Source organism: Orbicella franksi, chromosome 9 (genome assembly GCF_964199315.1).
Source record: "Orbicella franksi chromosome 9, jaOrbFran1.1, whole genome shotgun sequence".
Taxonomy (NCBI): domain Eukaryota; kingdom Metazoa; phylum Cnidaria; class Anthozoa; order Scleractinia; family Merulinidae; genus Orbicella; species Orbicella franksi.
Window position 1 is genome coordinate 9,745,565 of NC_138153.1, and position 15,774 is coordinate 9,761,338.

At 39.0% G+C, this 15,774-nt stretch overlaps 1 protein-coding gene and 1 pseudogene across 4 annotated transcripts in view; both read left to right on the plus strand.

Annotated features, from left to right (window-relative positions):
- The window catches only part of LOC145496779 (neural cell adhesion molecule 1-like), a 13,920-nt gene extending 140 nt beyond the window's left edge, over positions 1 to 13,780 (plus strand). The window contains exons 1-6 of one of the 3 annotated variants that reach the window (XM_081476524.1): positions 1 to 107; positions 5,060 to 5,145; positions 7,513 to 7,830; positions 8,494 to 8,799; positions 10,743 to 11,054; positions 11,730 to 13,780. The exon at positions 1 to 107 is cut by the window's left edge and continues 140 nt beyond it. In XM_081476524.1, the coding sequence (XP_081332650.1) occupies positions 1 to 107; positions 5,060 to 5,145; positions 7,513 to 7,830; positions 8,494 to 8,799; positions 10,743 to 11,054; positions 11,730 to 12,070 (1,470 nt within the window). In that variant the 3' untranslated portion in view covers positions 12,071 to 13,780. Of the gene's footprint in view, positions 108 to 3,068; positions 3,695 to 4,093; positions 4,869 to 5,059; positions 5,146 to 7,512; positions 7,831 to 8,493; positions 8,800 to 10,742; positions 11,055 to 11,729 lie in introns of those variants that run through there. The other 2 variants (XM_081476523.1, XM_081476525.1) reach the window with 2 other exon arrangements.
- Positions 1 to 15,774, plus strand: part of LOC145498415 (uncharacterized) — a 229,661-nt pseudogene that overhangs the window by 189,376 nt on the left and 24,511 nt on the right. The window lies entirely within an intron of this gene.

The following is a 15,774-nucleotide window of genomic DNA, read 5'->3' on the forward strand; positions in this document are numbered from 1 at the left end:
TATAAGAGTGTGGGTTTTGACCGCACGTCCTCAGTTTCATCTGCCACCTCTGTGGAAGTGTCGATCGATCAAAAAAGGAGGACAGTGACTCTAAGGAGCTACAATAGGTAGGTATGGTTCGAAATCGTTCTTTTAAGGGTATAGTGATGTTTTCCGTTATGTGATTTGAACATTTCTGGCTGATCTTTTATATAAATGGACACCGCTATTTCCTCCATTCTTGTCTCAGAAAACAAAATTAAATCACGTTAATTGCATTCTAACTTGCCCGTTGTTAAGGGTCTTTTTCTTTGATCTCGGAAATGTTAGTGAGCCTAGATCTCGAGGCATAAAGTGGGCTGAAAATTTAAAGAAGCTGTTAGAGAATTTGACGATCGTGCCGCAAATCTATCATGATCATGATAGCCCATACCACTGGCAATAAAACTGATATCTCACCGCTTTGAGGGTCGACGGCCTCAATATAAGAATTAATCTTTGTAACTAGGCGCTCAAAGCATGGCCCACACGTACACGATCGACATTCCTGCGATCGAATGTGAAAACACTTTGAAAACCGGACTTATACCGTGGTTCTATTGCTTTAATTTGGAAGACTGAGTTGAAAAAAAGTAAATGCAATACGAATGAATGATTCAGTGACAACTATCTGTAAACGTGGTTTGTGACAAAAACCACTGAATTGGCTCAATATCAATATACTTCGCAAAATCATGATTTACGACAGGAGCCCACAACCTTAATTGTTAATTTTTTACGATCTTTGCATTAATTATTTAATCGTGGACATCTGTTCTTCTGCCAGCGAGCTATACTCGATACCTCTCTTTGAATTTTTTCCATCATTTTTTCCACTTCTTTCTTATCTTTTTAAAACGTTCTTAGTCACTGAGGGAAAAATGTCTCCGGTTCCAGTCTCAGTCATTGTGGGAAAACGAGAGGCAGAACGGGGCCTGGGGTTTACCAAGTCAGCGTTGATCGCTTGATAAATATTTGAATCAGTAAGGTATTTATAAGTTTTTCGCGAACGGAATCGCCGATAAAGGCCATCATCTAGCCAGTTTAGCGACGCGTTTCGATACCGGGCGTGGCCTGCCGCACATCTTACTTCTTGTTACGAGCTGAAGCAGGAAATCACGCGAGTGTCCGCTAGTTTCGAATTCCCGTGGGTAAAATCCCTTCCGACGATCTTTAATCCCTGAGTTTTTATTACGGCCCGAGAACGTGACCCGTTGATAAACTTGTGGCAAGTGAAGGCTGACCGTAAACAGTGAACCCATGGACATCGAAAAGAAGATGCTGAAAAGTTTTGTCTTCGATTTAAGTTAGGATGATAGGAAGATCGATCAGAAAGGGTCATAGCCGGGGGCCACACACTTCCACCCAATTTTTTCTGGGAGTGCTCCCCTGGGGGTCAAAGTAAGTATTCAACTGTATCCACTCTTCGATCCGGCCCTGAGACTTCGTACAACTGCGAGAATACCAGAACTTCGAGGCAAAATAAATAAAAAAAGGAAAACGTTGATCAATAACGCAGTTAGGTCAGTTTCACTTTGAACATTCACTTGCTGGGTCAGCGCGGATATTATACTAATGGTCTTTATTAAAAAATAGATTATCTTTACCTCACCCCCCCCCCCCCTTCACTTTTACCTCGTGAATCAAAATTGAAGATCGGAACGCAAAGTCGAATATTCTCATTTAGAAATCAAGTAAAGCTTTCAGCCACGCCCAGTTTGGTCTCTCTTAGTTTAGACAGCAATGGAAATCTGAGCTCTACATACATCTAAAGAATTCAGTATCATTTTATGATATTAAATCACATTCTTATCGGATGCTGTCACCATATCCCGGGTCATATCTATGAAGACGTTTAAAATATTTCGTACCAGACTGACCTGAACAATGCATCTTTACTGACAATGTGGCTCAAACACTTTTATCGTGCAGCTCTGAAAGGTACCTCAATGGGTAAATGCATCGTCGCCAGTCCTATAGTAGCACCAAGATCCGCATATTTATCCTGACCACTTAACGAGACGTCGAGCATCCCTGCCCCTTCCACGGTGAGAGTCTTCCTCCACTATGGGCAAATCGAATATCGGTCGATAATCAAGGACAGGGAGCCTGCTACCAACTCTAGCCTGCTGCCAACTAAACTCATCTTTATTTCGCAGCTCAAATATATATCTCTCATGATATGTTCGCTCGTACGTCTTTCGCCGTGACCAGCTTCCAGTTGGCTTGATGATAGCTCCTTTATTAAACAGAGCACTGAATCGAACCGGTGTCACAGAGGCCATGGAGCCGTGGGCTCGAGTCAGGAATAATTTTTTTATACCCTCTTTTTCGCAGTTGCCTCCCTTGCGTACAAAACTGAGAAGATAAAGTCGTAAAATCTTCATCCCGCGGTTAAATTAAGACATGATCTTTCATATATTTTCACTTCTGGAGTATTATCACTTCTTTTTGGAGTGGAGCTGAGCAATTTTAATTAACACCTCCTTAGTTTGTCTTTGTGTTTATAAAAGGTCAGTGCTGGGTGGGAGTTAAACATTGCGTAAAATTTCCGGTTACGATGACTAACCGGAAATAGTTAAGCACGCGCTGATACTTTTCATTTTTTTACCCAAATCAACATGAAAGTTCATGCACCGTTCCTCTCGCGTGCCGGACTCATCGTCTCACGGGTAAGATCTTTTTAAACGATCACCACGGGACGGAAATTGCTTTCTGTGGCGGGCGCGCGTGGTGTGTGCGAGTTATGAGGGCATACTGAAACTTAAATTTCATCTAATATGCCAAAAATGCTTCGCTTTTTCTGTTATCTCTATATGCTTAACCCAATACAGTTATCGGCTTTTTTGAAATTCTTATGTGATGGTGCTAGCAGACAAAACACGGAAACATCATCTCATGTCTCCAAGGAAGAATAAATTATCACTGCGACTGTGAAATATTCGGTAAAAGCTTACTCTCATTGTTTACGTCTATTCTGTTTGTGGGACGGGACGAATTAGTCAAATAGGATAAAAAGAACTTTCTACAAAATAAGTGTGAAACTTGTTTTTCTAGAAGTTCGAGTACTATATTTTAAAATTGAGCTAATTAGTATTAAATCTGAGAATTTCACCACTCCTGTTTATGGCGTGTTTTAAATTTGTCTTGTACGGTTAAAATATTCGTCTATGAATCTCTCGAGAAGATGATATCCACATAGATGTTCTATAATAGATAGGACGGAAATACCGAAAATATACGTCTACATTATCATACTCATTGTTGATGTGAAGTTCAGAATTACGGTTGTTTCTTTTCTGCAATGACATCGAGAAAACCTTGCCGTTGCGCTTAACAAAATATTTCAGGTTTGCTAAGCAGCTTTGTAATGAAGCATTGAATGTCAAAGAAAATTCTCAAGCTTTCCGTGGCGGTAAAAATACAAAGTATGATATAAAATGACGCACTCATGAACGGGGCGGGGGTGTGGTGATGCCCTTGTTGGCAGAGTCATTCCGTGATGACATTTCCTGTTATAAATGATGACACACTGTTTATATAAGGCGGGATTCGCATTTCAAACAGATCAGAAACTGAACTATCGTACAACAGAACGGATACAGCGTACAACGTGGAAAGAGACCACTATCTGGAGTATTGTTATTAGAACTTTTGGAAGCATTCAAAATTGCAAGTAAGTGTGTTATTTGCATCACCAAATGGCGTAGTATTCTGAAGTTTCTGCCAGAAACCTTCTAAACGCAGATGCTAATGAGAAATTGACCTCAGAAACTGTATCGTGCTGCCGTGGTCTCGTGGTGTATATATGGACTACCAAAATATCTCTCCCAACAAAACGAATTCGGTTTTCTCATCAATACAACTCAAGGTCAAGGCTCTCTTTGAGTATTTGATTCATAGGTCCTATGCGTACAGAACCCTATTATATTTGTGATGAGCACAGCCGAGGGTTTGTATTGGAAATGGCACTCACAGTATTATACATGACATTCCGATGTCGTATAAATACAAAAAACAATAGAAGATAAAATCAGAGCCGATTTGTATCTCTCGCGCAAATATATCCCGCTCGCTGAGGCAAGAGGCTAGACGAGTCAGAGACCTTGTAGATTTCACACTGATTTCAGTTTTGGCGTCTTCGCTCCGTCGATCTTTCATTATTGTTGTTGTTTTTTGTCAAGGACAATGAAAGCAAAACAAAAAAGAATTGTTTTAAAAACACTGCAGTGAATAACGAATAAAACCTATGTAATTGTCCCTTCATTCTACAATCATTTCATGCTCACTGAGTTCCAACAGAGGCACTAATTATGCGTCTGCTACGAGTGAGTCACATCTCAAACAAACACTGCCCGTTTTGTAGATCGGTCTTGAGTTTGCACCACGTTTTCTTCGTCCTATGAAGAAAACTGTTTCCGGATTAATGCCTCCCAGGTGATGATATGACAAGCCAGAATTTCCACGAGGATTTCACGTACTATAAATTCCCGCGAAGCTCACGCATTCTGCGCTGTTTATGTAATTGCTGTATTTACTCCTATTGTATTCACATTGCATGCTGGGTAAGCTTTTTACATCAAGTGTTTATTGGAGAGTTGTGTCGACGAAAAGGCGGTTGATTTGAATAATACCGTATGATTGCCACTTGTGGCTTTTCAAAAAAGGCGTTGTTTATTTGTCACCTAAGCCACACCAAATTAGAATGGCGGTGCAACATCTAAAGCACTCGAAGTTAGCGTCTGTTGCGGTCATAAAAGGGACGCGTTCGAAGATATAGCCTTTGTAGATCTTGTTCCTAACTTGTTCATGGCGATGCGAGCTCGGTTTATGTTGCAAAAGACCGAAGGGTAAATTATTTTTATGTGGTAGCTTTTTGTTACAACTACATAGTGTTTTAACGAGGTGCTTTCCTTTTCAAACAGTTTATTTGCATTGTATATTATTCTAGCTAGCCAGCAAGCATGCTCACCCTTTGAGTCATGACAGCACTAGCGAAGATCCGTTTGTGTTTAACTTTGCGTTACGACTATATTTTCAGGTTTACAACAAGACCTAACGAAGGAAAGAGAGGATTCGATGTCACAATGGCTTTTGTTTTATCGTTCGTGCTGCTTGTTTTAGCTGGTAAGAATTGCATTTAGTTAAGCTTAAATTCTTTAGCTTGTTGGAACACGAACGAGCAAAAGATGCCAAGCTTTATTTAATTGTTATAGCTTGTAACCTCCGGTCTGTTTAAAATTTTGAGTTTACCTTGAGCCTTTAATAAGCGTGATTGAAAGCTTACATTGTACTTGGATTAACGATGGTCGACTCAAGAATAAGAAAAAAGTTTGTCCATAATTCCGAGTGTATGTTTTTTTGCCTACCCATGTTTGAGGTGGGCGGGACGGTGGAGGTGGGGGCTGATTAGAGAGACAAAGGCCCACTGGACGGGGGGGGGGGGGGGGAGGAGGAGGAGGAGGAGGAGACTGTAATGTAATGTAATGTAGAAAAGGTACCAAGTAATAAGAGATGTTTAAAAAGGTTGGTGGATCCTTATACCAGTTTCATAACTAGACAGCTATCTGCAAGGTTGTCATGGGAGAAACCAAATTTAATAGCTGGGGACATTTCTAGTGGAGGAGGGAGAAAAGCAGGTTAGGGATGGTAGTGCATCTTGGAATTTAGGCCCTCTATATGTTAGGGCTGCAATATCATGGAGATATGTATCTATAGCTTATCTAGAACACTTTTTTTCACAATCTCTTTTGAATAGATTTTATTCACAATTCCCAACTTTCTTCTTAAGGTCATTCCTCACATTTGCATTGCGCATCCTTACTGCGCATAATTTATGGCGTCATTAGCTCGCGCTTGTGCATGCGCATATTGAAAACATGACGGATTTGCCTTGATATTGAACTCTGTCAGTTGAAAAATGGCTCTAGCTCACCAACGAGCATGGGCACCCCAATTTTTTTTCCAGTCGTTATAAACAACTAATCATAAGCTTTGCGTGGGAAAAGACTGATCTAATTTCTATGGCTGAAAATTGAATAAATAAGAAAAATAGCAAATACACTGTGGTCTTTTCTATTTTGCAGTCGGTAACCATGTCAAGAAATTTGGTTCAAATTTTTAATCAAGGATTTAGCTTTCTGTCTGAATCAAACTTAAACGTTTAGTTGTGGTCCAACACAATGTATTGACTGTAGTTTAATGCGTGTTCTTATGAGTCCGGGCTTACAAAGATGTTACAATTACTGGGAATGCGTTCTTGTAATAAGCATTAAATAATGCAAAAATGGGGCATTTTCAATGCCTCACTGCTCCTTAATGAGCATGGGCACCCCCCTTTTTTATTTCAAAATTGAAGTTATCATATGACAAATATTCAGTGGACAAAGTTTGAACAAAAATCTATTGTCGCTTTTATTTCAGAGGAATTACCTTAAGGGCCCTAGTCAGCCACACGTTTGTTTTTGTTTGCAAGTAAGAGTTGTGCTACTAGATTTTATTTGGAACATGTCGAAACGAAGGAAATCACTGAAACTACTAAAGATAATTAAAGATACTTTCAGGAACACAACTTACAGGAAAGCAATAAGATTTTGCTTAAACATGCAGTATCAATAATTTTGATGGCAGCTAAAATGGTGGAGGCTGACTGTGGTCATTTAAGAAACAAGAAACTGGAGATAGGTGCTTGTGTGATGGGCCATTCAAGAAGGCACCCCTTCTGTGAATCTTAAACAGGGTTGCCACTGGTCAGGAAATGGTCAGGGAAAAAAATTCTTCAAAAGTCAGGGAAATTAAGTCAGGGAATTTTATTTTGAGTCAGGGAAAATTGACATTTTGAGGAAAGGTAAGGGAAATTTGGAATCATTTAACATGGCTGATTTAATACCTTTGAGGGCTGGAAGAAATGTTTGGGATCACTGTGACCTCCACGATGTTTTATAAATTATAGAATTTTAATATAATTTTAGCAGTTGGTGACAAGTTTAATCAATAAAATGAACTCAACTGTGAAAATCAGTGGGTATTTTTCAGAATTGTGGGGTTTGTGGGCAAGCGTTCCCTCACTCTCCCCATCACTCCATGCTTTGTTGATTTTTTTGTTCTTACTCCAATTTGTGCATCACTGGAATGTGGACAAAGCTCTTTGTCAGGGAATGCTTGGTATGCAGTTTATAACAAGGAAGGAAAATTTGTTGAAAACTTGTCAGTGTCAATGAATGGGTGGGAAGGATGACTGTAAGGGGAGGTTAGAAGCCGCTTAGTAACTATCTCTGACATTCTGTATTTAGTTCATCTGGAAAATTGTATTTTGCTTTTATGTAAAGTCAGAATTTGGAAAAACTGATATCTGTGGCAACCATATTGTAAGTAATTACTAGCATGAATAGGAGGCCATAGGAGGTCAAGTGTCCTGTATTATGCCCCCCTCCCCCCAGTTACTGTTGATATTTGTGGGTGCCACAATATTATTAATTTATTTTCTCTTTAAAGGTAGTATACAAAGCTCACCAATACCAGGGAAATTTTCCTTCGAAGTTTCACTCAAGTTGGAAGTAGTTGTCGTGCGCTTTGGTGAAGATGTGGCCATCAACTGCAAAACCAATGATGCCAGTGCAAATGTCACATTTAAAGTAATTCATAACGACTACCCAAGCAATAATCCACAGAAGCCAGGGAAAATAACCCTAAGCGGCACAACAGTTACTATTCATGATATTACATTAAGGGATGGAGGAAAGTACCAGTGTGTTGCCGAAAGAAAGGATGGACAGAAAATTACCAGAGATATTTTGCTGACTTTTGATATCAGTGAGCATTTCATTTATTAAATAATTTATTTAACTAATAATACAGTGTATACGTGCAAATATGTTAGCATGCTGATTGGTAAGAGCACATCAATTAATCCCAAACAGTGCAGAGAGTGGAAATTGAGTGAAATGTGTGGAATTAGATTGCTTTGTTTATTATTAACAAGTAATCACATGATTTTTTTCTGGAGTAAATAAGCACTTAAAAATTTTTCAAAGACTTCAAAATGAATGCACACCACAGGCTTACAAATTAATGAAATTTGTTTGAAATAGTTTTTGAAAAATTTTACTTGTGCTTATGATTTGTTCCAATTTGCAAGAAATCATTTGATTGGTGACATTACATGGTGTTTACAAAAAGCAACAGTTTTTTTTGCCACCGGCAGATTGTAATTAAGCTGTGAGATGGTGTACAGAGTTATTGCTAGACTGCATGTAAGTAGTCCTCATTCGCTTTCCTACTATTAGCGAGAAAACACAAAGAATGAAGTAAAACAATTCCCATAACCCTTTCATTTGCAGCTGCTGCCTTAATCTCTCTTGCATAATAATTAATTGCCACCAAACTCTGTCGTGAAATATATTCTACATATTATTTAAAAACACATTTTATAGAACTTTACTTAATATGGCCTCTTTCTATACAATTTTTTGTCAGGAAAACCTGAAATTAGTATCATCCCATTTGAAGCAAGGAGAATATTGACTGGATCTAATCTGACTTATGCCTGTGAGGGCACGCTTGGCACATTGACTTGGTTCAAAGAAAACAACGGACCCTCCATCAAACTTCCATCACCTAGTTTACTTGGTGTGAGTATCGCATCATCGTTTCACAAATATGGAAAAATGAGGAAAGAGGTGACGATCTCAAATGCTGATTCTTCACACATTGGCATGTATGAGTGCAGACTAAATTATAAAGGAAAAACTATGCAAAGAAGTGTCCAAGTAGATGTCAGAGGTAAATTGATGATGCTTTTGGCATTTTACAAATTTTAGTGTTTTGTGGTGTTTAGTACTGTGTATTGTGCATGTAATTACTGTATTATTGTTGTTGTTGTTACTTTATTATTTATTAACAACTACGAGACACTATTGATAGCGGAGCTCTGGCAGCCCGAAGGGCCACCAAGCGGTGCCCCATACTCATATAGGAAAGAAAAGGAAACCCATGAGTTGATTTTCCCATGGTTATCATGGCTAATGGCATTGCTCGTGGGCGCATATGCACGACGGCGACGACAACGACGATGGAGTCGTGCAACATGGCGGCCATACTCCAAATAATCCGTTGACTGAGACATGCAGCCTTGATTTACTGTGTACTTCTTTGATATTGGACATCCATGTTATTGATTAATTGATACCTGTCAAAACAAGGTATCCGCTGACCAATATCATGTGACCATATCGCAGGCTCAAGTTTAAAGCTCATCGAGGTCGCGTGTTTTTTTGAAGTTGACCGCTGATGAAGTGCTAGTTTTCGATTGGATCACGGGCTCATCTGAGGTTAAGTTGTTGAAAACAGGGCAGGATTGTTCGGAAGCAGGTTAACACTAACCCAGGATTAAAAGTTAACCGAATTATAACTTTTTCTTCTATACAGATGTTTTTTGCTGCTTTGTTTTGTGTGTATAGTGATTATTAAAGTTCAAAACAGAAGGCCAAACAATATACAGAAAACCTCAACGCAAAGTTACAAAAATCAAATTGAAATTTTACCTTTTCCTGGGTTATTTGGCTCTGAACAATCCAGCTCAGGGGCTACGCTTTTAGGCTGGCCTAAATCTATATATTACATTTATAATACCAGTAGTGTGGATCATTAAGCATTCAATGACTGGCCCAAAAGGAAATGAAGAATTTTGTTTCCTCTTGACCCTCAATGTTCCCTGAGGCAAAGGGAAGGGGAACATTTAGGGACGAGGGGCATCAAAACTCTCTGTTTCCCATGGGGCCAGTCATTTTAAAGTATTTTGTCAGACCTCCCAACTCAAAATCAGAACAAACTGTGCAAAAATTATTTGATTCAGGCTGGCACACAAATTTGCTGGGGTTTCAAGGAGCATGACCTGATTGCATTTGAGTCAAATGTTCAAGTTGTCGTTTCTCTGGGGAGTTAGTGAGTTTTCACCCGTGACATGCGACATGTTCTCCTCCAATCAAAAAACGTATTTGAGTTGGAAGGTATAACAAAACTGTTTACGGCACATCAGGGCTTAAAAGGGTTAATACTATCACCGTATGTTGCTTGATGATAAAGCCATGGTATCTTTAAAAGCAAATGTGCTTTCCGTGCATTGATGGAAGTCTTCTCCAGATGGAAGATGACTTCCTTCAAGGGACGGAAAGCCCAGTTGGACGTGAACTTTTAAAACCAAATGTCCAATAATTGGTGAGCTTGTAGAAATCATTCTCTTGACATTGCAGGTTACACAAAGCACAAATGGTGGCACAAATAAGTGTTGTTGTTGTTGTTGTTGTTTGTTGAAGTAGCAATGCCGTGTGCAATGTCAAAAACACTGTTGTTGCTTTATGCGCTCATATGTGTAAAGGTAAAATAATTTAACCCTTCATCCCCATATGTTATTAATTGATTCTTAATGATTAGCTTCTAAAATATTGAATGCAACTTTCTGCAAGAGTTTGAAAATAATTGGGAAAAGTATTTAGAGCCACTTTAAGTTTAAATGGCCTCTCTCACAGATTTGTTGTACGTGTATATGTAGCCGTGCATTACTCTCCTCAACAGGGGTGTTTGGTAAATTTGTAGGGGTCCTTTAAAATCAACTGGCCCCCTTTTCCTCTGCCATCAGATTTTTCAAACGTCGCTTCATTAGCTTTAATTGCATTTGAACAGTCCTATATCAAACTAAAGGTTGTTTTTGTTGAATATTCTATCAGGTCCAAGTCCTGCAAAGATCATAGCAAACTCAAGTCGTGACATTTGGGCGAACGGTGACAAAGACATTACGCTTGATTGCGATACCATTGGATTTCCTCCACCCGTTATAACATGGAAGAAAGACAACCAAGTGATAAAGAAGTGCTTCGAAAACAAACCATGTGCAAAAACTGAACGTTATGTTCTCGCTGGGAATAGTTTGAAAATGAAAATAGTGAAGCCGCGCTATCCTGATGATGATGCAGTCTTCAGCTGTGAAGCTAAAAATGATTTTGGAAACGATGCAAGAGAATTCGTTGTTGTTATACCAAGTGAGTTTGAATTCTGACATGAGAAAGTGAATAAGTGAGGAAGGCTTTATTTATTGAAGGAAGCGTTTGACAGAACATGTAGTTGAACTGATAACCTCTGTGGGCCTCAATATACCGTCGTGTATAGAGGATATTATATGGCCGTGTGGTGATGTGAAACTTCTTTTCGAGCGTTGAAAAATGGGGGGACCTGGGAAATTTCTGGTCCGTTTGGGCTTAAGTTGTAACAGGAAGGAAACCACAGTGTCCCTGGCTCTTCCTGTCTGGAAGTAGTTTAGTGCACAAGGAGGCTAGCCCTACTGGTCCCCCTGCCAAGATAATGTATATTTTATTAACCAAGCGCGAGGGCCATACTGGGAGAATATCGACTCAAACAAAACAGAAGGGAAAAAGGGCTGGAACAAAACGAAAAGGAAACTTTATGTGGAAGCAAGTTCTTTCAAAAATGTTACAAGCCGTAAAACTACCAGAAAATCTTCAAGAGCAGTCGACAATTGGAGAATATTGGATCGGTAACAGAACAATCTGATTGGATGATTTTAGTTATTGGCCCTCTGTTCTAACTTAAGTGGTGTAATTAAGTGGACTTCATAGTTTTACAGAGAGGCTATCTAACTTCCAAGTAATGAAATTTAGACCACAGTATGTGTTAATAGTTTCTAAATTTGTTTCCAGCTCCTCCTGTCCTGGACAAATCATATGCAAAGGCCTACTTCTGGGATCAGCAGACCAAGAATGTTCAGATCCCTTGTGTTCTTGCTGAAGGCAGCCCAACACCTTCTTTTTCATGGCATTGTAAATTTTGCTGGGGTTACTCGGAAGATCAATGTTCCGACACTTGGCAATCCATTCAAGTTATTTCTCAAGTTCAGGTTAAAGATGAAAATACAAAGAGTACGTTGTTGATATCTCTTCAAGATATGATGGTGCTGATGAAGTTCAGGTGTACTGTGAAAAACGTGGTAGGGAGCGATGAAATGATTGCCAAGCTCTATCAAACTAATCGCAAAAGATAACTTGTCTGCTTTCGTTTGTTGATACCCATATCTTACTGTACATGTAAATGTTTATGATGCTGTATATTTTTACCAGAATTTGTGTTTGTGCCAATAGCAAGCAAGGAAACATCGTGATCTAATCGTAAAATGACAAATATCTGGAAATGTTAGATTATGAGCTCGAGATTTCTACCGCGTGATAGCTGACGAGGGCGCAGCCCGAGTCAGTTATCACGCGTAGAAATCGAGAGCGAATAATCTAATTGTTTTCGTATGAATTTACTAGTCGTTCAAACTTAACCTAAATCCTCTTCACAGACACTTCGAAAATGCCAAGAAGCGACCGTCATTTTGTTAGCAAGGGCCCACTGCTACGCTACTCACAATCTGTCAAAGAATAGATAGTGAGAGCATAGCCAATCAGAGAACGGCATTTGTTATAGAATGCTAGTAGATTTATACTAACAAATCTTAGACACCTTTTGTCAACTGAAACCGCTAGCCGGCAGCTTAGTAACTTTGTAGTACTTTGTTACTGCATTTACAGGTGTACAGCGGCTGCATGCTAAGGTAACTTCCTGATTAGGAAACATTGCCTAATTTGGAGGTAAACATGACATCGAGTTTAACAGTCACGTGATCTTTCGCACCCGTAACTGTCAATCAGAACTCACTTTGATTAGTAGACATGTTTCGCAATGCGTTCAGTTTGTTTAAATGCAAAATCACTTACGTCAGGCATGGTTATGCACGATTTCATTCAATCCTCAGCAATAACCAACTCTTCTCGATCGCCAAAGTTCGCCTAATAGACTGACAAACCTCAAATGTTTTATCACGAATCATACGTATGAATTTGATACCCAGTTAGGTATATGATAACACTGAACCCCTAACGTCCCCCTCCATGTAAATATTCTTGATTAACGTTCTAGATTCTCCTTTGGAGAAGTTATTCACGTTGTACACCTCACTCTATACCTAGACTTAAATTTGTCACGTTTCTGTAGAGAGAAGTTAGAAGTTGGTAACACTTGGGTTAATTATGCCTGTTTTGCTAGTCACGGGATAGAAGATCGCGTGACAAACAGGAAGAAACAGAGAACAATCCACCACGATAACTTTTGGTTATTTTTTTATTGACCGCACATTTTATTTCATGGGTTAGACTCAATATATTCCTTGTCGTGAATTGTATTTCATTATTACTGTTACGATTGATTATTACGATTGATTATTACTGTTACGATTGTAAGTTTAACTTTATTAGAAATAAATTTTCCTTTTAAGTAAGGGGTAGTACCCCCGTTGATTATAACTTTTATTATCGTATGTTAAAGTGGTTTTCACCTAAGTGTCAAAAGCGATTTGCATTTACTTTTGTTTTGCAGTACTAGGATTCGCGATTGGCTTAAAAATCTCGCGCCACTCCCCAGTTTGCCATCCAATCAACAGTAAATCCAAAACCAATCGGGATTCGCTCGTACGCGTTTTTCCCGCCCTTTCCGTCGGCCACGTGAATTTGCTTTGCGTTTTCATTGGTTCATTGAGCCGTCTGTGTCCTTTCTGATTGGTCAGATTGATTAATTAAGTTTTTACGACACTCGGCTGAAGACCGCTCTATCTTGTTCTGTTGAACAAATAACTGAATAGAGTATGCTACATAAAGCTATGTTTGTTGTTTCTGTAACGTGAAATATCACTTAATAAAGAATGTATCTACTCAAATATCTCGTTCTGAGTCTTATAATAGAGCCTTCATCTATTGTAATTATCTTTTTCGTGTTGTTAAGGCCATAGTTTATGGAGGGGAATGGTTATGAAGCCCGGCAAACATCAAAGGAGCAAGCAAAGTAGTCAAGATTTATGTTGGAAGGTCCACGACAGTGCACAATCTTTTGCTTTGCGTCATACACTATGCATGAGTTACGTAATCAAAACATTTCTATTGGTTAGTTCCGCAGTCAGTAGTAAACAACTATTGTGTTTTTGTGCACGGTCAATGCCAAAAGAGAGAACAAAAACATACAACAAAGAAATTTGTCGAGTTTCATAATCATTCCCCTTTATTACCTATGTTAAGGCCAAGTTATTTTTGTAGATCTGCCGGGCTTTTTTGAGGCTTCCATCCTTAAATTGTTAGCTATTACGATGAAACCTGGTAGAATTAGCATTTGAGGTCCATAACATAGAACGTCCTGCCAGACGCTCTCTTTGATTACATGGATTTTGTAAAACGTTAGAAAACCACTCAAATGGTTTTAAAATACTTGAAACCAATCAAGACAAAGATGACTAAGTAAAGGTTGCTTCAAAAAAGATCACTTAAATTCAAAATTTGAAAAACATGCTTGTCGAAACATGGTTGCCATAGAAACATCAAGATCCTTTGCCAATGACATGTCATGCCAAATTGTTCTCGGATAATGTTTGGAAAAAAAATTGGAGTTCACTGAGTTGAGAAGAAGCTCAAGAAACTATACGAACTCAAGAAGAGTTGTACTGCGCTCCTCGAACAAATTTAACACTTCTTTTGTGCCCTCCAAACCTACAGTACGACTGCTCCAACCAAGGCCACCTGACAAAATTTTCCACAAATTTATCGAATAAAAATCGGGAGGTTAACAATAGTTTTCCAATAACCTATCCATTTAATCAAGCTGTTTATTACAAAGGCAACAGATTTTGTGGTCATTTCGGATAAATTTTTTGGAAAACTGTTTTTAACCGCCGAGATTTTTATTTGTTACATTCGTAGTAAATTTTGTCGGGTGGTCTTGGTAGTTGCACTGTAATTACCGCGTGAATCATGTTCGAAGATGCACGCTAAAGCACGTCTATTGTTATTTTGTTACCGCGTGGCTTGGTAGCAGGATCTTAATTTGGTTTAGGTTCGCGCGACAAGGCTCTTTCTCGAGGGTTGTCCATGAGGGAACTAGTTGTGTGACGACTCACGTAACATGTCATTTGACATTCAGCGGAAAATAACTAATATTTGACGAATTGGTGGCCCTTTGCAGCAAGATCACCCAGCAAAACGCGTTTAGGATGCAGGTCAATTATGTCCATCATCTCACGTTTGGAATGACCGTCCCAGTTTTCGCAGAAAAAATGTTATAGGGTCAAAGGTCATTTTTTCAAGAAAATTCAACTGTTGATCATTGATATTTTCAATTATATTTTTGAAATCAAAGAAGATCATTCCTAACGTAGCAGGGTGGATAATTTAAATTTGCATCGAAAACGCTCGTTTATTGAGCACTAAGTGTAAAACTCGCCACCAATTCGCCGATGTACTAAATTTTAACAAATTGATCACGTGACACGTCACATGATCAGACAGATTCAAAATAATAAGTTAAGGTAAGAGAGGACACAGAGTTGTATAATCAGGGAAAATTTCAACTTGGTTAAACAAATATAACCAGAGATATAGCTGCCTAGCCATAATTCCCCTCAGATCCCCTCACATTCCTGATCCAGGCGTGAAACTGCTAGGAAAATTAACAAAAAAGAACCAGCCAAACTACAAACATTATTGTAAGTTGACTCGCAATCAATCAGCAATTTTGTTTTCCTCGGTCGCTTTTCGCGCTGCATGCAATATGACAGTGCAAATGGTATTTTTCTTATCTTACAAAGAAAATTGTACCATGATATGACGCTGGCACTTACGCCCCGTTCACACTACGCTAGAGGAATTTGATAGCGGGGGTTTCACT